Source organism: Podarcis bocagei (assembly GCF_964188305.1).
Source record: "Podarcis bocagei genome assembly, chromosome: 2".
In the NCBI taxonomy this organism is placed as follows: domain Eukaryota; kingdom Metazoa; phylum Chordata; class Lepidosauria; order Squamata; family Lacertidae; genus Podarcis; species Podarcis bocagei.
In genome coordinates this window covers 100,989,564-101,016,407 of record NC_138126.1, presented here as the reverse complement: position 1 = coordinate 101,016,407, position 26,844 = coordinate 100,989,564, and the positions used below count along the sequence as shown (strand labels likewise).

Here is a 26,844-nt window from a genome sequence, read left to right as displayed (position 1 = left end):
TCAAGATAAAAATACTGCAATAAATTGTTTTATCCAAGAACCACTATTTGAAATCACTAGCACTGTGTCTTTCAGTTAAGGTGTGGTATGTAGGGCAGTGTGGGAGAATTATGAACATATTTTGCATTGTCTGACTTCCATAGCGATTGGTTTGGGAAAGTCAAATGATGGGGGTAAAGTGACCAAATATACTATTTGATATACAATGTTTTTAAAGTGCTGGTTTGTCTTTCGAATGCTTTAAAATGAAAGCAAACGATAAGAAATTAAGTATCCACCAGTGACCACTTGGGGTCAGTATTACACTACTGTTATTGAGCTTGAAACTAGATGCCTTCCAATGCCCACTTGGTGCAAAATATTCCCACAGCTCTGATTAAACTCAAGGTTATGTAACCCATGAAGGAGAGAAAGTAGTCAAATATGTAAGATTCTAGTACTCGGAGGTATGCTACTTCTAAAGACAGAAGTCCCTCTTAGTTACCATATGTAACAGGCACTACTAGACCTATTCCCAATGAAGACGTCCAACTTAGCAGCTCTAGCAGCACTTCCATAAGCATGCACTGTGAAATGGTATTTACCTTCTTCCCACCATTCAAACATGTAACCCACCCATTTAGGTACATTTCATCAAAAACCAAGTGCTTCAGACTATTGAGGGTGGGTGGATTACATGTTTGAATGTTCAGTTTAAGTGCATCCTTTAAGGCTGTCCTACATAATTTCTCTGCATGTGTGGATTAGCCCCTACTTTCATGCAATATGTTCTCTTAAATAACACTGGTGATGTTATGGAGAAATATTAGAGACGAGTTTCTGCCAAGTTATTCAAAAAGCTATGTATTGCTACAAATGCACATACATATAAATACATCAAGGCAATGAAGAAAAGTTAATCCACTTTCTTAAAGTCACAGGGTACACCATCTGTAGAGAGAAGAGTATGAAGAGCAAGTCAGCAAATGTTCAAGAAAAAGGATGCATCCTCCAAAAAGCCAATTAATGCATAAGAATATGAACAGTTATATTAGCAAGGATTTAAGCAATGAATAGCACTAGACTATGGAGCTGTGAGTTAAACCACTGAGCCTGGGGCTTGCCGATCAGGTCGGCGATTCGAATCCCCGTGATGGGGTGAGCTCCCATTGCTCGGTCCCTGCTCCTGCCAACCTAGCAGTTCGAAAGCACGTCAAGTGCAAGTAGATAAATAGGTACCGCTCTGGTGGGAAGGTAAACAATGTTTCCGTGCATTGCTCTGGTTCACCAGAAGCGGCTTGGTCATGCTGGCGACATGACCCAGAAGCTGTACGCCAGCTCCCTTCGCCAGTAAAGTGAGATGAGACCCGCAACCCCAGAGTCGTCCGTGACTGGACCTAACTGTCAGGGGTCCCTTTACCTAGCACTGGACTAAATGTCCAGTGAAACCAAGTAATATTTACATTTGTTTTAATTTTTATTGTTAATTGTAAACTGTGATTTCAGTGTTATTGATTGCTACGCTGGGACCCTTGCAGGAAGGGCAGACTACAAATACTTGTACTACAAATGCATGTGCTGTTGTGTAGCATAATTCAGTGCATACATTCTCAAAAGGAAAGCCCACTTAGTTCAGTGCGCTTTATTCCAAATAAGTGCACACACTTCACTAACCATTAAAATTCAATACAAAACTGCAATGAACTGAATTTCTTTCTGACTCTGAAATTGTAACAAGGAAATTTAAACTATATTGCCCGCAATTCTCCAGCAGCATTTCTACTTCAGTTGATAATTACCTCAGTCTAAAGTCATCAGTTTAGAAATCTGAGTAGTGTTTCAACCTGCAAAGTTAAAACAGAGTTAATATGCAATAGTTTGAGATATTCCCAACTACAAGACCACAAAGCACCCTGCTTTAGCTTTCTAAATTATACCACAGTGGTTCTAATATTTTATGGCAATGTTTTCATCTAACATCAACATGTCAGGGTACAGAGTAGCAAAGTATGTTTTTAAAAGAGACAAGGGAAATAAGAATGTGCAAGAAAATTCAAATTGTGCCTAGGTCACTTAAATTATAAAAACCTGTTTTATTATTATTAGGTATCAAAGGCAATATTCATCTAAGCTATACTAAGACTAGTTACTCTGAGTATGACTAACATTAATGCTGCCCACAGTCAATAATATAACACAAATCTGAAGAAATCTAAGAGTTAAGTATCACTGTAATTGCAGTAGCATGATTTAATACGTACCTGTACAATAAAGCTCTGCCTTTGTTATTTGCTATGGAAAAATATCCACTTCTGGGTGAGAAGTCCATGGAATTAGCCAAGTATATTAACTTTTTTTTGAACACCGGAAAATTTGGGAATACAGTAAATGAAGGAATGTGCACCTGCGAAGGAGAGTGGAGCAAGGTAATGAAACAGAGGGGCTGGGTAAGTGAAAGCATACTTCACTGTCATACATAATATAATTAATAATAATAATATTTTTTAATACCCCACCCTCCCCAGCCAAAACAGGGCTCGGAGCAGCTAACATGAAAATAAACCTTCAAACATTAATTTTTACAGTTACTTTCAAGACAATAACTCTGAACCCAACACTTTATCTTAAGCAAAGGCTTGTGCACAACTAGCAGGATTTTCTAACCCTTTCCCCTGCATCTGCCCATTTACAAGCTACTTTAGAAATTCCCTGAGTTTTGGTACAGAGGATCTCCCAGAATGGGAGGCCGGAGGAAGAGGGGGAAACTCCCAGGTGAGACCTGGGAGGCTTCACTCTTCTGTGTGGAATAAAGGTTAAGATATTGGTCTTTTATTCTCTTTCACTTCTTCTTTCTTTTCTTTTCCTTTTTTCCTACTTTTCTTCTCTAGATTACCGTATTTTTCGCCCCATAAGACGCACTTTTTCCCCTCCAAAAATGAAGGGGAAATCGGGGTGCGTCTTATGGGGCGAATGCCTGCAAGCCTCGCGCGCCCGGCAGGAGGTCCGACCGGGTGCGCGAGGCTTGGGGCGGCAGCCTGTCTTCCGAAGCACGGGGAGCCCTCTGGAGGGCTCCCCCTGCTTCGGGCGAGTGTCTGCAAGCCTCGCGCACCCGGCAGGAGGTCCCACCGGGTGCGCAAGGCTTGGGGCGGCAGCGGACTGCTTGCGCGCACCGAGAAGCTTGGGGCGGGCTGAGCTCAGCTGGCCCCAAGCTTCTAGGTGCGCGCAAGCAGTCCGCTGCCGCCCCAAGCCTCGCGCACCCAGCGGGACCTCCTGCCGGGTGCGGGAGGCTTGGGGCGGCAGCGGACTGCTTGCGCGCACCGAGAAGCTTGGGGCGGGCTGAGCTCAGCTGGCCCCAAGCTTCTAGGTGCGCGCAAGCAGTCCGCTGCCGCCCCAAGCCTCGCGCACCCAGCGGGACCTCCTGCCGGGTGCGGGAGGCTTGGGGCGGCAGCGGACTGCTTGCGCGCACCGAGAAGCTTGGGGCCAGCTGAGCTCAGGAGTGCGCAAGCAGTCCGCTGCCGCCCCAAGCCTCGCGCACCCAGCAGGAGGTCCCACCGGGTGCGCGAGGCTTGGGGCGGCAGCGGACTGCTTGCGCGCACCGAGAAGCTTGGGGCGGGCTGAGCTCAGCTGGCCCCAAGCTTCTCGGTGCGCGCAAGCAGTCCGCTGCCGCCCCAAGCCTCCCGCACCCGGCAGGAGGTCCCGCTGGGTGCGCGAGGCTTGGGGCGGCAGCGGACTGCTTGCGCGCACCTAGAAGCTTGGGGCGGGCTGAGCTCAGCTGGCCCCAAGCTTCTAGGTGCGCGCAAGCAGTCCGCTGCCGCCCCAAGCCTCGCGCACCCAGCGGGACCTCCTGCCGGGTGCGGGAGGCTTGGGGCGGCAGCGGACTGCTTGCCGGCATGCAGAAGCTTGGGGCGTGCTGAGCTCAGCACGCCCCAAGCTTCTAGGTGCGCGCAAGCAGTCCGCTGCCGCCCCAAGCCTTGCGCACCCAGCGGGACCTCCTGCCGGGTGCGGGAGGCTTGGGGCGGCAGCGGACTGCTTGCCGGCATGCAGAAGCTTGGGGCGTGCTGAGCTCAGCACGCCCCAAGCTTCTAGGTGCGCGCAAGCAGTCCGCTGCCGCCCCAAGCCTTGCGCACCCGGCGGGACCTCCTGCCGGGTGCGGGAGGCTTGGGGCGGCAGCGGACTGCTTGCCGGCATGCAGAAGCTTGGGGCGTGCTGACCTCAGCTTGCCCCAAGCTTCTGGATTAGCGCAGCGCACCTGGGGGGGAAATAAATTTTTTTCCCTTTATTTCCCCCCCTAAAATCTAGGTGCGTCTTATGGGCCGGTGCGTCTTATGGGGCGAAAAATACGGTAGTTTGGCTTTATGAAAGTATTAATAAAAAGTGATTATAAAAAAGAAAATTTCCTGTCCAGGATCTTTCTAACTACAAATTTTGCATATACAGTTACAATTTAAACTACATGGGCTGATCCTCACCCCTTGTGGGCTGCCTGTTCCTGCACTTGCAGGATATGAACCACATGATGTTTCCACCAGCTGTGTGACATCTAGGTTTTTCTGGAGCTAAATCCCACTTTTCGCCTAAATGGTAGCAATGTGAAAAGCTTTTCTAATATGATAAAATGGATGTTTTGGGGTTCTCTCATTTTCCCGTTCCAAAACAGAAATTGGCAGACTGTGTGCACCTGGTGAAAAGGAAAAGGTTTCCCCATATAAAGCTCCTAAAATGAGAAATGTTTGCCTCAAACCATAAAGTATAGGCATTTCTGTCTTTCTGTTGTCGTATTTTTGGTAATTTCCCAGAAGACTTATTCAAACTCAATACATTCTCACGATCCAAGAACCACGCAACGTGTGTGTCTGTTCTATGTATGTGAAAATGCTTGCAGCTTGCAATTACTTGAGCAACTAGGATGTCACAGAATGTTCAGACATGCAAAGCGCTCAAGGTGAAGTGGTCAGCAACCGAATGCTGACAAATAACAAAACTTCTGTAAAGGAAAATTATAATCACGAGCAGGAGAAAAATTCTCCGGTTAGCGACCTAGTTATAATAGTTATAAGAGGAACTGTTTTTTGTTTGTTTTGCTGAATTAAGGCCAGGGGAGGTGGACAGGGGATCTCTGTAGGCATGGGAATCCAAGGCTGGGATGCTGAGGAGGACCTTAGGAGCTGAAAAGAACAAGCAGGAAAACTCCAGCTTAAATTAATACTTAGCCATTGAATTAAACTTAGGAGAAATTCTTACCAGCTTTACCGCCTCATCTACTTTATTAGAAGCAATTGCCAATATTTCAGTGGTGGGACTGAAGGATAACGATGTTGCAGGTGTGACCAAGTTCATTATAGCTTTAAGAGGCTTAGGACTAGTTTCTCTGAGACAGTCATCCTGAGCATACACATTCACAACTCCAGAACTAGAACTAAAAAAAAAAGAGTTTGTGGTTTATAAAATCCTTAAACCAGAATTAAATTAACTCAGCAATTTATATTCATGATCCTATGTTTCTCCAGAAGTACCAAGCATCATTTCCTATCAGCTATACTGAGGAAATGTTCATGCGTAACTATAGTAAAATCTAATTCATGTAAGTAAAAAGAGTGCATTTTTTTACTACGTTTATGCTTATGGTAAGTTTGTAGAAGGGAGGCTCCATCTACAGAAAGAGGTTTGACAGCTACAGCCATTCCTAGACTGGGAAAGCCTTGCCACAGTAGTTCATGCATGAAGTGATTTCAAGTAGATTACTCCAATGCACTCTATGTGGGGCTTTCCTTCTGCTTGCTCTGGAAGCTGCAGTTAGTGCAGAATGCTGCAGCACAATTGCTGACTCCTACATATGCTGCAAGAAGCTCACCTGTATCTTAGGGGGAGCAATTAGCCACGGCCATTTTTCAATCAAGGCAAGCAACAAGGCAGCTCTACAGAATTTAAGGGCAAAAAGCTGCTCAATATGTATCAACCACAGACTAAAAATAAGATATTTCTGAAGACTACTTTGATAAAGCCTGGAACTTGATCTAAAAAGCATTTGCAATGTGTTTATCTGTCATACTGGCAAGTTATTTTGTTACCATATATAAAGATACACCACTAAATTATTTGTCGATTTTGCCCTCTGAATTTGGCCTCTTATAGCACATTACAAAGAATGTTTACTCAGAAGTAAGTCCCACTGAAATCAAGTGGATTTAATATGCTGAGAGCTGCAACATTAGTAACGCATGTCTAAACCCATAACTATCTGACAACTCCAGTGTCTTTGAAGTAGAGACCCTTCCGGCATGATCCAAGAAAAAAAATATCTTAAAATATTGGCTCTGCTTCCACTTACCCACATGCCACATACTGGTTGTTTTTGGAGACTGCAATAGATGTACCACACATACAACCTTCGTCATAAAATCTGTTTAGGCATCGTCTGCTTTTTACATCCCATACAAAAACTTCACCCTGAACTGACAGAGAGAGAGACAAATAGGGAATTTTTAAGAGGAAGTAATATATGACATCAAAATGCTGGATTTAAAGGGGGGGGGGACCTCTGCTAAACTATGAACAACTGAAGAGCACAGCAAGGAATAACTCCATACACTACTCAAAGATTATAACTATTATATAGTGAGTTTCTATTAAATAGGTACTCACATGCATACATCATAAGAAGTAAAAGGCACAACTGTTTCATGGTTTCTGGGGAGGTTGTATCGGGTCACAAATTCCAGTTTCAACTTAAGGCATCTTGCTATGAGTGCTTTCTAATCAGAAAATGAGCCTATGACGATTACTACTGTAACAGCTGCAACAGAGGCTATACAAAGTTCTCCTTTCACTAAAAAATGCACACCTTCATACAGTGATGCCACATCTTATCTGACTTACCAGAATGCGTGTAGATTTTGCTGCTATCTGGAGAGAAAGATGATTCCAAAGACTTCCCATTTATTTTCATGCTCCCAATAAGCTCTTTCGTCTAAAATAGAAATGCAATTGCTGATCAACACAAGTAGTCACAATATCATAAAGTGAAAGGGTCTGGTCTCATGAGAGGAATGTCATCATACAGTCATAAAAAGGAGGGGAAGAAAATTTGTAGGGTGCACGCAAATAAATATTGGCTGAATGTGTTTTCATATATATATTTCTTAGTACACCACTGTGTTCCCTAATATGGTGCTCTGTTGCCCTATTTCCCTCCTGTTATTTATGGCTTTCTTCCTTTGGTTTATCTTTTTCCTTCTACAGTCTCCACCACACCACTGACTTATACATTTACAGTATTCAGATGACTTGTTTAATAAGAGACACTTACAACACAAAACTCTAAAGATAATCAACCACTTAACTATTAGCCACCACTATTTGGATTTAACAAAATCAAAGTCAAGAAATCCACACCATCCCTGTGACCTGTCTGCTGAAATGGCTACTGCTGAGCAGCACAGAAGTTTTGCATGAAGCATAAGACTGCAAAATGCTATGTGGTTTGTATTTGCCATATTAGTATTAAAATGTATTTTTAGTATGAACTCTAGCTGATACAACTTCTCTGCTGGTAGAATTGTGTTGCTGTTTGAACTTAAAATGCTCATTTTCAGAAACAAATGCAGATTTTACCTTCATTGTCAACAAATGCAGATAGCCTGATGTTCCATTAAGGAGCAGGAATCTTCCATCTGGTGATACTTCAAAATTTTTGATAAACTTCTCCTCTAAACCTTAAGTCCAAAAAAACAATATGTGTTATATAGTTCCAGCACATATATATAGGAGCTAATTGTCAAAGCTAACTATTAGCTTATAAATTATGGTTTAATCTGGGTGCTTATTTATAAAGAATAATAAAACGTTATTTCCTTGAATGTTTATTCTTTTTCTTATAGATGCCATTGTTCCAAAGACATGGAAGAACACTGGGCACTAGTTCTACCGCCATGTGACACAGTAAGAAGGAATTTAATTAGAAATCTTTTATGTCTAATTCAGAAAAAATAAAATTATATTTGAGCATTATTCGAATCCACTTAAAATTCAGTGTGTACAAAAATATAAGCAAGCAGTGAAACCTCACCTCTGATATGGGTTATAGGAATAATTTTTCCAGCCATCATGTCGTATATATAGAACCGCTTGTTGTGTATGCTAGTTGCAATAACTTGCTCTCCATCTGCACTAAAACGTGCCTTGTACACTGGAAAGCCTTCCAGATGAATGCTCTGTATCTTTGGATTAGCGATGCCATCCACCTTTAAAGAGAAAAAGATGCATTCATTTTTCACCTCAGAATGGGCAATATTTAAGAGGATTTCTAAAATACAAATGTAATGACTAGCGAATGCCAGTTTGTCTTGAATTTAAATTCCTTGATTTGACGGCAACCCAGAGTCCCACAGAAACATTGGGTTGCTTCTGCCTGCTACTGCACCATATGGAGCTCCACCATAACAAGGAACCCCTTCTGCTTCTATGCAAACAATAGGGATGACCCACTTGCTTCCATGCACTTTTGACTGCTTCCAGTCTTTAAAGTTTGGTATTTAAACCCCACCCCACCCAACCACCACATAGGTGTCTAAAGTATGTCTCAGCCAATCAGTTCCTATAAAATAGTATACAAGAACATAGAACAGAAACAATTGCATTATATATAAGGTAATTATTCCTCACCTGGAACAGTGAAACAGACCGATCAAGCCCAGCAGTCATAATAACTTGAGCAGAAGGATGGAACTGCACAGTTGTCAGTTTTGCATCTGACAGACGTTCACTATTAGCAAACTTGCAGTTTTTCATCTAAAATGCAGAACAGGAACATGCTATGAAACTGCATAACCACTAAGTACGTATAGAAAAGAAAAATCTATGCACTCATGACAGTATCCAACACTGCACAAGCAGCACTAAGCTACCCAAATAAGACCTCCCCTTCTGCTCCTCCCTGAATACCCCCACAAAAACTGCTCCACAGGGTCCTTCAACCGTCTGGAGCAGATTTTGAGGGTGGGTGTGAGGCTTCAGGACAGAGAAGAAGGTTCAAGTGTGCAAACAGAAATCTTCTGCCCAAGTGAAACAGCAGCTTTGGACACAACCCTATGTCTGCACTACTGAAATATATTTCAGCAAATTTGCTACCAATTCTGTCCTAAGATACATTCAGTGTTCTAGGCAGTTTTCCATTTCCTAGTTTAGAGATGCATCAGCGATCCAAATTTTTATAAAATCAAGTTATATTCAATTCTGTGCAAGTGGTGTTCTGCTCATACCTGGAATTTCCTCTTCTCACACTTCCCAAAAATCTGTTCCAGATGGTCCTCCAACCACCTGAAGCAGATTTTGAGGGTTAACAGCAGGCTTGCAGGAGAGGAGAAAATTCCCAATGATTTTTTTATTTTACTGTTAAAGCTCTACATCAGTGTTTCCCAAACGTTTTTGGGCAACGGCACACCTGTTAGCCGGAAAAAAATCTCGCGGCACATCACCATTAAAGCCCCGCCCCGTGACGTCAGCGCGCAGCGTCACGCCGGGAGGGACGCACAAAAGCGAAAGTTTTTTCCCTCCCCCTTGCCGGGGTGGGAGGAGGCAGCAGAGCGAGGGCAGCTGAGGCGGCGGCGGCTGTTGTGGTGGTGGCGGCGATAGCGGGCGGAGGAGGGGGCGGCGGCGGGAGTTGCTGCTGCTGTTGTTGCTGCTGCTGCCCGGACATGCCGGCCTCCTCCTCCTCCGCTGTCTCGCGATCCTCCCTTTTGCGCGCGCTGCCCCGCCGCTCGGCACCACCACCGCGGAGCCGCCCCCGGCTCGACGCGGATCCTCGCCGCCGCCGCCGCCTCTCACCGCCCGACTTGCCCGCCTTCCTCCCACGGCACACCAGCCGATGTCTCACGGCACACTAGTGTGCCGCGGAACACCGGTTGGGAAACACTGCTCTACATAACTATTTCATCATACTTAAAACTTTGCCAACTAAATATTCAAAACATGAAAATGCTTTCAATGTGTTGCATGAAGGGTCTCTTGAAACCTGTTGTTTTTCTCATATTTAACAGCTTCAAAGCCTATGAATTCTAATCACAAACACATTGTGTGCATGAAAATGAAAGATTGTTTTACCTGTAAAAAGCCTCTTGGTAAGGAGTCTGACACTGTCACGAAATTGCCTGTCTTGTGCATTAGTTCATCCCCTTCATCTTCGCTGTCATCTTAAAAAGAAATTATTTCAAACATTGTATTGTTTTATCTGTGCAGCCATATGAAAAGTGGCAACATAAGCTAAATGCAATATATGAAAAGAAGTCAGAACTTATTCAGTATACAGTCAGGTAGCGTGTCATAAACCCTGCTCCTAGTCTCTTACAGCAGCTTGCAACGGTCAGTGGTAAGACAATCTGCGTCCTCAGGTAAACAATCTAAAACAGGGTAGGCAGCCTTCAGGGTTGTGTGATCTACTTTGTTTTTTACTTGAACCTTGAAGGCAACCAAATTAAAGCCAAGTGCAAAATAAGAACTGCTTAAAATTCTCAAGGATAAGAACTGGAGTCAGATGCAAAATACTGTATTTTTCGCTCCATTGGATGCACCGGACCACAGGAGGGGGAGAACAGGGAAATTTTTTTTTTCTTGTTCTCCCCCTCTAAAACAAGGTACATTCACCAGAGCTTGTGGGGCTGGCGGTGGGGGGGAAGCGCTGCTTTCCCCCACCGCCAGCCTCAAAGATCCCTGAAGCCTTTGGAGCGCAGTACCCCGCTGCCCTACAGAGGTTTGCGCGCAGCCGTCCCCAAGCTAGAGCAGCGAGACGGAGCCGTCCGTCTTGCTGTTCTGGCTTGGGAACAGCCTTGCTAGCTTCTGCAGGACAGCGGGGTGAAGGCACCCCGCTGCCCTGCAGAGGTTTGCGCGTAGCCGTCCCCAAGCTAGAGCAACGAGACGGAGCGCTCTGCAGTGCTCAGTCTTCCTGTTCTGGCTTTGGGCTTAGCGGCGCAGCCTGCATTCGCTCTATAGGGTTAATTTTTGGAGGGGGAAATGTGTGTCCTATAGAACGAAAAATACGGTAAGCAGTTAAAGAAAATGGAATGGGATGTGCAACCCAGGAAACTGGGAACCAAGCAAGCATGTTCTTTCACACAAACACCCACATACACTTGAGGATAAGCCAGCTCCCTGTAGCTGCTCCTTCTATGGCCAATGGATGAGGCCAAGTTGGTCTCTCCCTTGCCATGATGTTCTTCCTACATTAGTCCCTGCGAGACTTCCTTAATCAGAAGTCCCAAAATCTTTCTCTGCAGAACATGTGCAGAGGATTGCATCTTAATTACTTTATTGACTTTGGTTCATGCTATAGAAAGTCCCACATTTACCTTCATCTCTGGCTTTTCTTCCTTTCTTCTTCCTGTCCCTCTGTGCCCAGGAAGGGGTTGCTCCCATTGCACTCTGAAATCTAAGGAAGACAAGTCTGTACTTCACCCACAACTGTTACTTAAGACACAGCCTTATTCACTGAGGTAAGTAAAAAAAAACCTGTCAGAAATTTTAAGTAAATATGCCAGACAATTTTGAAAGATGGGTGAAAGAATGATGAGCATTAAATATCTGATGAAGAGAGGGATGCAGGGCAAGAAACTCAGGACAGACAGCCTTATAGTATCTCTCTCACACCCACCCACACACCCCTTGTGATGCAAGAGCAGATGCAAGCTGTTTAAAGGATGGACTGTGGAGGATGAAAAACATTTTCCTCAACCCTCCCCACCTCTCGCAAGTAAGCCTCTCATTATGACAATAAATAGGGAAATGCTTTTGAAGTGTCCAAGCACCCCAGCCATTTTTGCCCTTCCTTTTTAAGTTCAATTGGAATCATCCTGCCATTTCCCCTTTTCTCAATATTAAGCAGTAAAACTTCATAGCTGCATAAAGAAAATTGATATATATATATTTTGCATTTTAGTATGTATGGAAATAAATATAGACATCTTCAAAAATTCAGATTAATTTACAAATTGTCTGTTTTGAGAAAACACATATTGGAAGGCCTCTTCAAAAATGAGGTTATAGGCCAACATTTTTTGATGCCAATTCAAATAAATAATCAAAAATTATTTTTTCTTAAGATGGTTGTCTCTTATCCATGTTACCATTAACACTCACTGTTCTTGAAGTCTTCTTTGAAGTTTTTCCTTTGTAAGCTTCTTTTCTGCATCACTTTTCATCATGTTTTTTCGAAATCGATGGGTCATGTCAATTCTAGGAGAAAAAAGTCACATGCTAAATTTGTATAGTTCTGTAAAAATATTAATTTTACCAAGATGAGCACTTTACAAATTAAAGCAAGTGAATAGCTTATATTTTCAAACAGTGGCATGTAGTTCATGTTACATAGTAAGATTACATAGTAGAGTCAACGTGATGGAGTGGTTAAGAGTGCCAAAGTAAGATTGGGAGATAAAGGTTCAAATCATCACTCAGCCATGAAATTCACTGAGTGACCATAAATAAAATACTTCCTCTTCCTAACCTACTTTACAGGATTAGCATGGGGAAGAAATGGAAAAAAGTTTATTTTAAAATCAGCTATAAGGTTCTAGAATTTCCAAAGCTCTTAAAAAGTGGACATCCTGGCAATATTTTGTAAAAACTTGCAGAAAGCACACACATTAACATCTTCACTCAGAATGAATGGTTAAGATGATGGGTGGTATCCAATTGTGCACTGATGCAATGGACTTCCACTTGTGCAAAAGTGACTTTCCTTCAACCTGCAGCCACCCAAAATCTGCTCTGGAGGATTGACAGATTGCAGGGGGAAGAGGGAAAAGGTAAGTCACAGTACATCCGCTGGTGCGACTCTTGACCTTGCACTCACAGTATGTAAGATGCTTACACCCCAAACCTACATATGTTAGGTTGAAGACAAGCCCCACAGAGTTCAATCCAACTTGCTTACAACTACAGCTTTGCTTCACCACACTTGATTCACGAGTCAATTTACAATAGGTGCATTACACATCAAAGTAAACCACTAACCATGGATTACTGTGAAATGCAAACATAGTCTATGAGTGCTACTTACATTTCCTCAACTTCATCATCTTCATCCACCCATGCTGGTTTTTCAGATGGAAGAAAGTTGTCTTCCGTTTCATTATCCACTTCTGAGCCATCAGATTCTCCTTCAAGGAGATTCCCACTGAGCACATCACCAACCTTAAAAAAAGAAAGAATATTTTCTTTAATCTTAGAATTTAAAAACATGTTACAGATTGCCACCCATGAATCTTTAAAAATTCCTTAAAAACTTATCATTGTTTATTCTCAGACCACTTGTCAGGAGCCTGAAACTGAGATAACTGACAAGCCCAGTCTCAGCTGTACTGCCACATGAATCCTGAGGCATTTCGGACAGAACTTCCTGATAACCACATACCTGAGGAACATTGTGCTGTTCTACAGCACCCATATAATAGCTTTCAGAGTTCAGAAGGCATACTTGCACTGTTTGCTGCCATGACAGGACAGTACCCCACATCTGGATACTATGGTGAATTTACAAATATTTACGTGAACTGAAAAGTTTTTAGGGGGTGAAGAACTAATTTGCTTGAATGTTACAGTGGGTATTCAGACTTAATTTACCACCCCCTGGAATACTTTCAAAGTGGACGAGACAGAAGATTGTGACCTCTAGATAGGGCATTCACACAGCCACCTACAAAGGGACAACCATTAGCAACTTTACAACCTCAACTGTTTGACTGAAGCCACAAAAAAATTATTTTTAAAAAACAGCACAAAAGAGTGCCCCTTTTCTATGCTGTGCTATCATAACTACAGCTGCACCCCTCTCTTCTGAACATTTGCTACTGAACCGGCAGGGCCGGCACCAGTTTTTGTGGACCAATGCTCCAGGTGTGTGAGACAGGCAGAAATTCCGTAATATGTACTGGTGAAACATCTGCATCACTGTATCTGCGTGTCCATAAACATCCACTCGTGCAATTCAAGCTTATCACGCTGCCAGCAGCTCGGGCAGGGATGTGGGGCTCATAGAAAGAAGAGAAAGCTGGTGGAAAGAACCATTATCCACTAGATACCGTGAGGCTGATTATTGCTATCCAGTCCGGGGGGGGGGGGACACACCAAAACAGGCTTCCCGCCTAATACCTTCGCCAGCGGGCCTTGCAGACGCTGCAGGTCGTCGTCTCCTTCCTCCACGTCCCCAAACAGCAGCTCCTCCAGGCCACGCTCCGCCGCGGGTTTCTCTGCCACGAGAGCCAAGTGCTGAGCCCGACGGATCTCCTCCGCGGCAGCCGCCATGTGGCCGCCTCGCTCCTCGCCTCTTTCAAGCGGCCCTTTTCCGACCCGACGCCGCTTTCTGCCCTTCGACGCGCCTCGCCGGCCCGCAGCCCTCGCCTCCATGCTACCTCTGCCTTCACGGGACAAACCGGAAGCGGAAAGGCCCGCACGTTCGCGTCACGGAAACCGGAAACGCCCTTCCCGCTCAGTTACCACAGAGAGGCACGCAGGCGCAAACACGTCCGCCCTCCCAGCAACAGTACTCAATGAAGCCGCCGTGACGCCGCCTGAATGAACATGCGATGTAAACAAACAGATAGATTACCAGAGAGATACGCGGGCTGAGGGGGCTTTCGGCGCGAGCTCCTCACCCCTCCCCACCCCAAGGCAAATGGAGACCGGAATAAAACGATCTGCGTAACATTTGCCTTTTTCTCTATGTCTTTGCCTTCCCCCGCTCCGTGAGAAGCACTGCCACGTGACCTCCTTGGCCCCGCCTCCTTTTCACATGACCTCAATGTTTCAGTGTATTCCCCCCCCCAACACACACACACTCTCTTTCCCCCATTTTTTCCCCTCATAAGAACCGCTCTCTAGGCGGGCTGTCCCATCACTTGTAAAACAGTGGGGGGGGGCAGGTGAAAGCACCTTTTTAAAAAAAAGATTAACGTCTCCTCAGTTGAAGGCAAACTGAGACGGAGAGAAGCATCCCATCAAATCTGTAGCCGGTCGCGTCGACCGCTTTAACGCCGCGGCTGCGACCGTCCTCGGTCCTCATCGCCTCTCCTCCCCCCCCTCTTCCGCATCATAGTTCAGGCCGCCCAGCCGCGTACGGCGAGCGAGGGCGATCCAAACAGCGAGGGGGCCAATGGGAGCGCGCCGTGGGCTGGGGCCGTACTACGCGTGCGCAGTGCGGTTATGCTAATGTTGTTGATATTCTGGGGCTTGGAGTTGAATGTCTTTTCTCTCACACACTCTGCGCTCTTCCCCCCCGTTTAAAGTGAGAGGCTGAACTTTCCTCCTCCTCCAACCTGGCTCTGCCCCTCGGAAAGGGGAGGGGGAGAGTCCGGGGGGTGGGGGCTGAGCCGAGGGGGCGGGAGGGGGGAGGAGGAGGAGGAGGTGAGCGGCGGCAGCGGCATCCTTTGCCCATGAGGGCCTGATGGAAAACACAAAGGACCTGGTGAGTAGCGCAGAGCAGCCCCCTGGGGGGGTCGAGGGAGGCAGAGGCAGCGGCCAGCACCGGGCAGGGCAAGAGGCTTCGGCTTCAGAGCGGGGTGGCTGACCTGAGAGGCTTCAGGGGGTCACGCTGCTTTGGGTTCCCTTCCTGAGGGGCTGGGGGACCCACGCGAGAAATGGTGTGGGGAGCAGCCTTGCATTCTGTGCCGTGTGGGAGGGAAGTCAGCAGCAGTGGCGGGCTGAGAAAGGCAACTCTGGGCAGGGAGGAGGGTGGGATGTTCTGCGAGAAATACTGCTCCGTATAAGCTACCTCTTCTCCATCTTCCCCGACCCACCCACCCGTGTTTTCTTACTCCCCACTCCCCGGCAACATGTGCAAAAGTGGCGGGGACTTGAGAGAAACTTCTGCCTCCTGTCGGAGTGCGAGTGGTTCATTCATCGATGCCTCTTCGAGGTTTCCAGAGTCCCTTCCGCGTTCCTTTGGCTGCCCGTTCCTTGCGTGCTGTGTAGAGAACTCGATACCTCTTTTTGTGTGTGTTGGTACCTTGGCCAGTACTGCGGCTCCAGCGTTGCCCTAGTAGTTTAATGATAAAAAAGCGAGGAGATTTTGTGCCTCCTTGAGCATCTTGTGTGGTACCTCTGGCTACGTACTTAATTCGTTCCAGAGGTCCGTTCTTAACCTGAAACTGTTCTTAACCTGAAGCACCACTTTAGCTAATGGGGCCTCCTGCTGCCGCTGCGCCGCTGGAGCACGATTTCTGTTCACATCCTGAAGCAAAGTTCTTAACCTGAAGCACTATTTCTGGGTTAGCGGAGTCTGTAACATGAAGCGTATGTAACCCGATGTACCACTGTATATGCTTTGCAAGGGGATGTGCAGACCAGTGTTCAACAAACATTTCATTTGATTGTTTTTAGAAGGTTGAATGTGGCCTTTGAGAGGATAGAGGAAATGTTTAGGTATGCCAATGTTCAGTAGCGTAGAAGAGAAAACCTAGTAATCCGGGAAATGCCATGACAAGCCTTGGTTCTATTTCTTTATTTTCCTGTCATCCTTGCTACTTTTCCTCCCCTAACATTCACACTAATCTGTAGGATTCTGCAGCCCGCTTTGTTGCATACAAGCATCCTGGAGCAGAAAGTAAATGAGTCAGTTTTACCTTTCTTAGGGAAAGCTTTCAGAATTAATGCTATAATGAAGACTTTAAAGAGAAATTGCCAAATTAAGATATGCTGAATGCTGACAATGAGAAGTTTCACTGGATAAAGTACGAAAGTTGTAACTTTTTCATTTAAAATGCATCGACTTTAATGCATTATATTTGTGACGTTGAAATGCTGATATCAGCATAAAGTCTCATTTCCTTTGTTAAATGTGGCTTATTTGTAATTAAACTTAAAATGCAGAACATTCTGTTATGTATATAAAACCAGTGTGGTGTGTTGGAGTAAGATCTGGGATACCAGGGTTCAAATCACCTCTTGGCCATGAAGCTCAGTGAGTGACTCAGTCACTGCCTCTTAGCCTAGCTCATCTCACAAGGTTATTGTGAGATGAAATGGAGAGAGGGAGTACAATTTATGCCACCTTGAGCTCATTGGAGGGAAGTGGGATATTAACTTAGTAGCAATAATAAGTAAACATTGAGCCCTATTTTAATGTGTGTGTTAAGAGATACAGTAGTTTTAAAAGTTTTTTATTTGTGACAATGTTGCTTTGGACACTGCTGATGCAGAGCTTTATTCTCAAACTTTTTAGCGCTTTCCTCCCTAACTTTCCATTGCATTATGTATCTAGACTAAACACCTTTTTTGTCTTAAGGCAGTCTTCCCCAGCCTGATACCCTCCAGATGTTGTTGGACTACAGATCCCTTTATCCCTGATTATTAGCCATGCTGGCTGTGGCTGGTGGGAATTGGAATCCAAAACATCAGGAAAGCATTGGGTTGGGAAGGCTGTCTTAAATGACGTGTGTGGCTTTGTCTTGCCTTTCTACAATACTTGATTGGGCTTTAATAGGGAAACACTCATGTGCATGTATACTAACTATTCTCATTTGCTTCAGTCTCCTGCCCCATTAATTTGTCCACTGTTCTCTATTCTGCCCATTGTGCATGGACTGTATACCAGAACATGGTAGCATGTCTGTCTTGCAAATCTTTTACATCCTTAAACAGAGTATCAGCAAATGCCTTACAAAAGCTTCTGAATGCATAGCTATTGGAGGGAACACCGTGTTCTCGATGTTGTGTTGTCAGTTAACATGAGAGAGCATTTGGATCTTACAGACCTAGCTGGTCCCCTATGTGAACTAATTATGCATTCTAGAATAGTCCCAAAGCCTTCTGTAATGTTTGTTGGTTCCTTGACAGATCTGTTGATATGGAAAGTGCTCACTGAGGGTAAAAGTTCTGAAAACTTCTGGATTAATGTATACTGGAAGACGACTGGGTCATACCTTCTGCTATCACTGTTGGTACCACAACACACAACAGCATGTGCATTAAATGTTATGGGCCAATCATGCAACCTGCTGCACTAACAATAGGTTTGTAGGATAAGGACCAATTATTATTCTGTTGCTGCAGTTCTTAAAACAAATTTTTATTGGCTTTACTTTTTATACAAATACAAGAACCATTAAACACTTATGCAGCAGTGCATCTAGTGGTGTTTTTTCTATCCATTGACTTTAGACATGAGCTTACACATTCAATGTTCAAACATATTACTTAATGTAATCTCTCCACTGAAAAGATTGAGCTGTTAGGATAACAATGTCTCGATTTTGGTCATTAACATAGCTAAAGAAAGGGCTCCACGTTTATTGGAAGGTGTCTCTTTTCATTAAGCCTTTAATTGTCCTCTTGTGTCTGGTGAGACGCTCAGACATTGCTGCACCCCAGATATTATTTTCCCAAATGCTCAGAGTTATTTCAGTCTGGTTCTTTTATTATTGAGCTATCACTAATCATGCTGTGGTCAGTAAGAAGCCTACTAGTTCTCTGTAGTGAAGGGTGGAGCCCAAGTCTATGTCCAAAGACAGTAAGGCTAAGATAGGATTTGGAGAAAGAGGTTGGCTTGTAATTGTGGATATAATGCAGAATATTGCAAAATTTCCCACCAAACATGAATAAACCAAGTTTTCCATAACCATTCCAACATAAAAGGCAAAGGGAGGGATTAATTTTTGCCAGCCTGACTGTCACCACCGCGGTGCCAGTGGAGGCCTCCTGTAAGCAAGCAGAGATTGTTTTGGGTGGTAATGGCCCAGAGACCTCATTTGTGATCTTCAATTGAGTGGCCTAATTCTGATTCCCATACAGTTTGAAGGCCTCCAGCACCCCCTGCTTCATGAACTAATAGATTGTTGTATATAGGGAAGCGGCATCTTTCAGGTCATATGCTGGTTACAGCTGCATTGTTATAATCTGTAATGATTAGCTATGGCTGTAAGACAGCAATGAGTTATTACTTTGACTTGTCAGTTGGTTGTTGTAGCTATGTAAAAATTGAGGTCATTGACAAATGTTGCCTAAAGTCAGTGCACGAAGCTGTTGTTTGACATGAGCTAGGCAGAAAAGAGGTGTTTAGAGATGGGGTTGGGAACTGCTTGTCTGCATGACATTACAGAAGATTTTTGGTCAATGTTGAAGCTATTTATGTTGGTGCAACATTATATGCATAATGTTTAGCACCGCAGCAAATGATTATGTTGAAGTTGCTATTGAAAGGGATGAATGAGCTGTTGCTACAATTGATTCATATCAAAACCATTTTGTGCATCTTCACAGTCACACAACTTAAGTTTCTCCTGTCTCTTTCTTGTTCTTCAGATTGCAAATGCCTTGAGATGAGGATGGATTTATTTATTTAGAACATTTATTGGCAGCCCAAGCGACAACGTCCTCTGGGTAGTTCACACAGAGTACAATTTAAACATTGATTTTCAGTGTTTTAATTAATCATTCCCTGCCCTTCAAAACTAGCACTAGCAGCATAACAGCATTTAAAATCAGAGGAAAACAATCAGTCTATGGGTATTCTGGGGCAATATGCAACTTGCGCTTCTTCGCCAGGACTTGTTAGATCCCTGAAATGTTTAAGCTGTAAGTTAAACTAGAAAGAATTGTAGTCTGTGGCCATAATAGTTTTTAAAAGTGGACAATCATTGCAGCATATATTTAAGTAACTGCAAATGTAATCAAGTTCTGTGGTGCCTTAACTGCACTTGGGATAGTGGTCTCTAGCTCTCTCTCTTTTAAGTTCTCAATACCATGCTGCTATGCAAACTTGCCACCCAAGATGAATAAAATTTCAGTGGGTGATCATCACAGAAATGCTAGTACTTCTTTAAAATTATAGCAGAAATTATAATAAAGCATACTATGTATGTAACATGGATGGATGTTTCTAATTTTGTGAATGTCCAAATATGTAATTTTTTCAGGCTTTCCATTTACTGTGACTTTTGCTGTGGAACATTGTATTTACTTATCCTGCCTCACCCTACAAATTATGAAAGTTGCTGTGTGAATAAGTGTATGTCAAGTACTCATGTGTAATGCAGCCATTACATTTTCACAGGCTCTTCTGTCATCCCAGTAGCACGTATGAGCAATTCAAGTTTGCATGACTATACTTTGCAGGTTGCAGTCACTATCTTTTTCTCTTAATGATGCTCAGGTTGTGTCTAATAGTCATAAGCAGTATAATAGTTATGGGACAGAGATAGCTTTGGTTGCCTTGGTGGATAACCTAACGATGAGAACTGGACAGGGGGAGTGTGTCCCAGTTGATTCTGCTGGACCTCTTGGTGATTTTCAAAGCCATTGACCGTGGTAGCCTTGCTGGGATAGGACTTGGAGGCCCTGTTTTACAGTGGTTCCATTCCATCCAGGAGGGGCCAACCCAGAAGTTAGTGCTGGGGGACTCTTGTTTGACACCTTGGCTGTTGGCTTGCGCAGTCCCTTGATGTTACGTTTTGTCCCTCATGCTATTTAACATTTACATGAAACCACTGGGAGAGGTAGTCCAGAGTTTCAGGGTTCAGTGTCACCAGTATGCTGATAACACTCAGCTCTATTTCTCCTTTCCACCTAAATCCTAAATCCAAGGAAGCTGTTAACTGGTGTCTGTGATCAGTAATGGACTGGATGAGGGTGAGCAAATTGAAATGTAATCTACAGGTAGGCAAGACATAGATGCTCTTGGTCAGTCAGAAGGCATAACAGGGAACAGAGATTCCACCTGTGCTAGGTGGGATAGCACTCCTTCTGAAGACACACGTTTGCTATGTCTGGGCATACTCCTGGACTCAGCCCTGATCATGTTCGCCCAGGTTTCTTTGGTGACCAGGAGTACATTTGCACAGCTAAAGCTAGGGTGCTGGCTGTGCCTGTTCCTTGAGATGTCTGATTTGACCACAGTGACACATGCCTTAGTTACATGCCATTTGGAATACTGTAATGCCCTCTTCTTGGGAATGCCTTTGAAAAGTGTATTGCTCTAAATGTTGGACATTCAAATACTGCTGACAGGTCTGGAACTGTTATGAGTGGAAGACACTATTTTTCAGTGGTCTGCTCCTTCCTAATTGCTCAATATTGGAAGGTAGCATTTGATGACTTCTGTTCAACTATATACTACTGTATATCATAAGGAACTACTTTGTCCATCCTGCCATAGAATGGGATTGTCTGATTTATGGATTGGGGTGCTATTGATATGTGGATAAAAACTGGAATTATTATTTTATTTTTACAATGATTTCAGGAGTGGCATTTTTTTTTAGCAAATAAAATGTGTAGCATGATCTGCAGTATGCAAGGGATATCTCCTTACTAATGGCATTCTGAGATTGCGCATGGTAGAGCAGCCATTCATATAAAATCTAACTTTTGTGATGCTTGTATTATTCTATCTCTGTCAGTTGCCATGGAAGTGTTTCTATGACAAATCATTAACTTTATGGGAATAGTCTACTTCAAAGACTGAGAATATGTGATGGAAACAGATGAGGGGTGGGTTGTGCTTAGTGGCTAACAAAAGGGGGGAAATGGACCCTAGAAGTTGCAAAGAAGAACAATGATACACTCTGGCTCTGGCTTTTCTCTCTAGTTCTGGTGTGAAATGAGAATATACCACAGAAAAGCTCCACAGTTTTCTGAAGAGAAAATGGTAGGTCAGTGAGCTTAATTCCCTTCTCTGGTTTGTTACGTGGGGTTGCATCAAGTGTGGTGTAGTGGTTAGAGTGTCGGACTAGGACCTGGGAGACCCGGGTTCAAATTTCCACACAGCCAAGAAGCTCACTGGGTGACCTTGGGCCAATCACCTGGTCTCAGCCTAGCCTACTTCAGCTAATGTATGCTGCCTGCTGGTTAGCCAAAAGTGGATGAACTGTTGATAAACAATGCTGGGTATACCAACACATGATAAACTTACCCTTGAATTCTGCAAAGACTATTGAGGACTTTGGTGGCATAATTGAAATCCGTAACTTCAGGACTGATGCATTCTATAGAGAAGCTAGCAAACCAACATAATTTTTGTATAGCTCATTGCTTTACATTTGCCTATATGTAAAGCAACCTAAGTGCTCTTCTGTGATTTCTACAGTGGAATATATAAGGGTAATAAATTAAATGTTTGTGTTTGGCTATTGAACATAATTTTGTTGGGTGCTCATCCTGAATATTGCTTTGTGTAGTGCAAAGTATTTCATTTTTAGTTTATTGTATACCATTGCACCTATGTAACACTTGCAAATTGCTTTTCATTTTGTCTGTCTACATGTGTTGTTTCTCTGTGTAACTTAAGATTATATAGTATGGATCTTCCACATTCAGTAGAAACCTGTTAAAATGCTGAAATATCTCTTTCAGATCCTTTTGTTGAGAGGTTTTAACATTTTAGCTTTTCTTTTTAGACTGAACATTCTTCAAGATCTGAAAGGAAGAGACGTGATTCGTTCGGGATGTTTGATGGTTATGATAGCTGTAGTGAGGATACCAGTAGTAGCTCAAGCTCTGATGAGAGTGAAGAGGAAGTTGCACCCTTACCCTCAAACCTCCCAATTATCAAGAACAATGGACAGGTCTACACATATCCAGATGGCAAATCTGGCATGGGTGAGTGCATGATTTTTCAGTGGAATGCTAAATCAAATGACCACTTCTTATTTCTATGGTGCCAACTTCTTTTTTCTGCTTGGATGTTAGGAGCAGTGACCAAAGACTGATGCACATATGTGTCGCTTTGTGTGAAGACTGTTCTACTGTTTCATGTCACTAAACTAAAGCTAAACTGCTCCTAGACAACCATAGAAGTGTGCTTAAGTCCTAACAAAGTGCGTGCATGATTCCTTCCTTTAGCATGCTTACAGAAAAATATTCAGAGTTCAGGAAGAAGGGGACATCACCACACCTGAAAACTTAAGAGATATTGGCTTGGATCCATAGTTCCCATAGGTGGTAATCGACTACACTCACTCAGAGAAGGCTTACTGAAATTAATGGATCTAACTTAGTCATGTTCAGTAATTTCAGTGGATCTGCTCTGAGTAAACTTGAATATCACCCCCTGAGTTCCCCTCACAGGGCATTCTCACTGGAGAAGAGGAGGAGGTGAATTTCGTCTGTTCCTGCATCTTATTGCAGACACTGAATAGTTGCTCTGGTGGCTTGTGGGACCATCTTGAAGAGTGTTGAGGTGCTCTTGGGGGAACAGGAAGCAGCAACAATTGTTGCCTTCCCTTCCTCCAGTGGGAGCCTGTACTGAATCTCAATTCCTTCCATTTGTGGAAGTTGCACCTTGGATCCAGCCCATTGGAGAGGTGGCACACACTCCTTTACCAAGGAAGCCACAAACTAGACCATCTAGCATTTCTTCCCAAGCCATGCTCCAGATTTCCTCTCCATGTCTGTGCATGCACACAAAGTTCACAAAAATTGATACAGAAGAGGTTCTAATCCCAGTTAGGATAGTAGGGGGCAATATAAGAAAAGAAGAGCAAGATTTGGGATGAGGGAAGCTTGTGTGTGTGTGTGTGTGTGTGTGTTGCGTGTTACCTTTTATCTGAGGATCACAGGGTGGGTGACAGTATAAAAACTAAAAAATACACAACATATTAACAAACAAGACAATAACACACCCCAGCTATTTAAAAACTTAACTGTTTTTATGAAATCAAATGTTTTAAGTAATTGTTTCTAGTGCAGTATGCTGTTTATTAGGGCTTGGCAATATCTGGTTTTCAACAACGTGGTATATCATCAGCTAAACATCATGATATACCAGTTGAAGTAAGGTTGTAACTATGTAGAGGCGAATGGGGTAATGTGCCTGCAACTGCTACTACTTTGGGGTCTAAAACTGATACATGTTTACTTACCTTTAACATATTGGGACAACTGTTATTTTATAGTACAGAGCAACAGGGGCATCAGGAATCATGCGAGAAGTGATGACCGGCTTCATAGTTTTCCCCACACCACAGTTTTCTTTTACAAAGCACACACATACATAATGATTCGTGATACATCAACATGTCAGATATTATGAAACCATTATTACCATGCAGACCGCAAACCAATTTTGGATGATATATCAATACATTGCCCAGCCCTACTGTTTGTAGCATACTTGTGGAGGATGCCTTCACCCAATTTTGGAAGGGTTTTCCCCTCAGTCAGCACATTGAGTGCAGGCCCCTGACTCTCCTGAGAGCCTTTATGGAGGGCTGCTGGGGAGAAGAGAAGAAGGAGCAGGGAAGCCAGCTTCTGCCAGCCTTCTTCTGTGGGTTAGATCTGGAGAAAAGCACGTTATGCGCAAATAATTAAATATTTTGGAAGATTCAAAATTTTTTGTACAGTGGAAGTGGTAGTTCATTCTCTTCAACAGAAATGACTCTCCCATGTCAAATTAAGGAAAGAGGAAGAGAAAGAAGTCCAAGATAAAAAGCTGTTTAGAATCTACATAGAAGCTATTAAATATCTGATTGATGAAGGATTGTATTATAAAGATAATATATAATGCATATTTATATTTGGGGTGTGTCTAAGTGTTGATAGCCAACACACAGTTTGAGTTGACTATCTTCTATGTGGACTGCATAGAGCCATGGCTGCTTGACAATGAATGTGGCACTTTATAGTATAGATGTAATACATTGGCCATCTTTCTCCCTTTATCAGCTACCTGTGAAATGTGCGGGATGGTTGGTGTCAGAGATGCCTTTTACTCTAAAACCAAGCGCTTCTGCAGTGTTTCCTGCTCAAGAAGTTACTCATCGAACTCTAAGAAGGCCAGCATTCTGGCCAGACTTCAGGTAACGGTACAGTCACAGTTTTATTATCTTTATTATATAGATAAGCTTTAAAACAGATTTGTTACAATGCAGATTAATGCATTTATTTATTTTTTAAAGTTAACTGCTTTTAAGTTAAATATAATATGAGAGCCCTATTGGATGGGACCCAAAAGTCAGTATCTGGTATCCAGCATTGGCTAACCAGATGCTTCCCATAAGCAGGTGTGAAGGCAACAGCCCTTCTTTGTTTATCAACAGCATTAAGCGCCTGCTTAACACTCATCTGTTCATCCAGGCATTTGCTGCTTATTAATTAATTAACTTGTCCATAATATTGCAATTTCCAGAAGGATAGCAGCATTGGCCTCCTGTAGGAAAAACAACAAAATGTGTGGTGCCTTAAAACTAACACATTCATTATGGCTCTAGCTTACTTTGTCAGATGCATGAAGTGAAATCTTAGTTGGCAGTTGTGTAAATAACCAAACTGTAAGGTGAAAGTTGAATGACAATGAGATGCCTTGGAAGGCAGGCTTGCGCTTGCTCACAGACAGCCCCCAAAACCTAAAACAGTTACTCAACCATCAACAAAAAGCCACATAGCAGAGATAAGGACACTAGAGCCCAACTCCCATGTCCACTGTGGCAACACTGTAGCAGGATAGAATAATGTCATCCACAACTTCAGGAGCTCATTCGCCTGCTCGTCTTCCAGTGTGATTTATTCCATTATCTGCCAATAATGTCCTTCTACATAGGACAGCCAGTTAAGTCTCTGTGCAAAAGAACAGAAATAGATAGACACAAATCTGCTAACAGAAATGGCAGTATTCATAAACCTGTAGGGAAATGCTTTAATATTTCAGGACACTCTGTAACTGACCTTAAGGTGGCCATTCTGGAATGAAGGAAGTTAAAGGATGTGGGTGGCGCTGTGGGTTAAACCACAGAGCCTAGTACTTGCCGATCCCCGTGACAGGGTGAGCTCCTGTTGCTCGGTCCCTGCTCCTGCCAACCTAGCATTTCGAAAGAACGTCAAAGTGCAAGTAGATAAATAGATACCGCTCCGGCAGGAAGGTAAATGGCGTTTCCGTGTGCTGCTCTGGTTCGCCAGAAGCAGCTTAGTCATGCTGGCCACATGACCCGGAAGCTGTACGCCGGCTCCCTCGGCCTATAGAGCGAGATGAGTGCCGCAACCCCAGAGTCGGCCATGACTGGACCTAATGATCAGGGGTCCCTTTACCTTTTACCACATGAAACAGCTGAGTTAGAATTTATCAGTAAGTTAGATGGCATGAGTTCTAGGTTTGCCCTTGTTTGTGTGGACAAACTTTTTCAGTTTGGTGAAACGATCTCTGCCATAGATTTTAAAATAATACAGAATAACCACCTCTCTTCATTTTTTGATTTTGTACTGTTTTCAAAACTGTTTTTAGTTTGTGTTTGTCTTGAAATGCATATGGAAGGCAATTTGTAAATTAATGAATTAAATAAAATGCAGAGAGGGCAGGATTCAAAGAAGTTGTTGCGATGGGAGAACACTGGGGCTGCTCTCCACCACCACCCCACACCACCTCAATCTGCTTTGCAGAGCTGGGAGAACCTCCATAACAGGTTTAGGAGGCGTGTGGGAGGAAGGGCAGGAAATATTGTTGCGCAAATGGACCTTTCCCCCCATGTGCACTTAGTACTAAGTTGGATTTCACCCAAAGGATTTTTATTATGCTACATGTGTTAATTGACTTACCTCTGCCAGGGATATCTGACATCTATTATTGTTTCTTATGAATGGTTCCCTGCCCCATTATAGTTGTAATTCAATTACCTCAGCAAAGCTGGGTAAATTATTATCAATCTGCGGTTAGAAAAGTGTGCCTACATGTTTAAGCTCTTATTATCACAGTCCGTAATCTTTGTATCTATCTCATTGCCATTCAGCTCCCACCTTACAGTTTTCATCCTCTGTATACCTGCCAACTAAGATTTCGCTTTATGCATCTGAAATGGGCTTGAGTCCACAAAAGTATATATCACAATAAATCTTGTAGTGTTTGAGGTACCACAAGGCTTAGTTGTGTTTATTGGCTATAGTAGTTACATTTTATTG

At 43.5% G+C, this 26,844-nt stretch overlaps 2 protein-coding genes across 12 annotated transcripts in view; one reads left to right on the top strand and one right to left on the bottom strand.

Annotated features, from left to right (window-relative positions):
- Positions 1-26,844, top strand: part of MBTD1 (mbt domain containing 1) — a 124,694-nt gene that overhangs the window by 61,226 nt on the left and 36,624 nt on the right. For 3 of the 11 annotated variants that reach the window (XM_081184556.1, XM_081184562.1, XM_081184561.1), the window contains exons 1-4: positions 15,362-15,430; positions 21,548-21,607; positions 22,356-22,557; positions 24,622-24,761. In XM_081184556.1, coding sequence (XP_081040682.1) covers positions 15,410-15,430; positions 21,548-21,607; positions 22,356-22,557; positions 24,622-24,761 — 423 coding nt within the window. In that variant the 5' untranslated portion in view covers positions 15,362-15,409. Of the gene's footprint in view, positions 1-14,479; positions 14,555-15,337; positions 15,431-21,547; positions 21,612-22,355; positions 22,558-24,621; positions 24,762-26,844 lie in introns of those variants that run through there. The other 8 variants (XM_081184565.1, XM_081184558.1, XM_081184559.1 and 5 more) reach the window with 7 other exon arrangements.
- Positions 828-14,373, bottom strand: UTP18 (UTP18 small subunit processome component; the record flags this gene model as incomplete). The annotated part of the gene is made up of 14 exons (XM_081184596.1): positions 828-930; positions 1,779-1,823; positions 2,241-2,383; positions 5,221-5,395; positions 6,308-6,431; positions 6,856-6,946; positions 7,591-7,691; positions 8,045-8,219; positions 8,641-8,766; positions 10,078-10,166; positions 11,319-11,398; positions 12,106-12,201; positions 13,028-13,161; positions 14,119-14,373. The coding sequence occupies 13 exons, from the start codon at positions 14,371-14,373 to the stop codon at positions 1,799-1,801; spliced, it is 1,614 nt and encodes a 537-aa protein (XP_081040722.1). The 3' UTR covers positions 828-930; positions 1,779-1,798.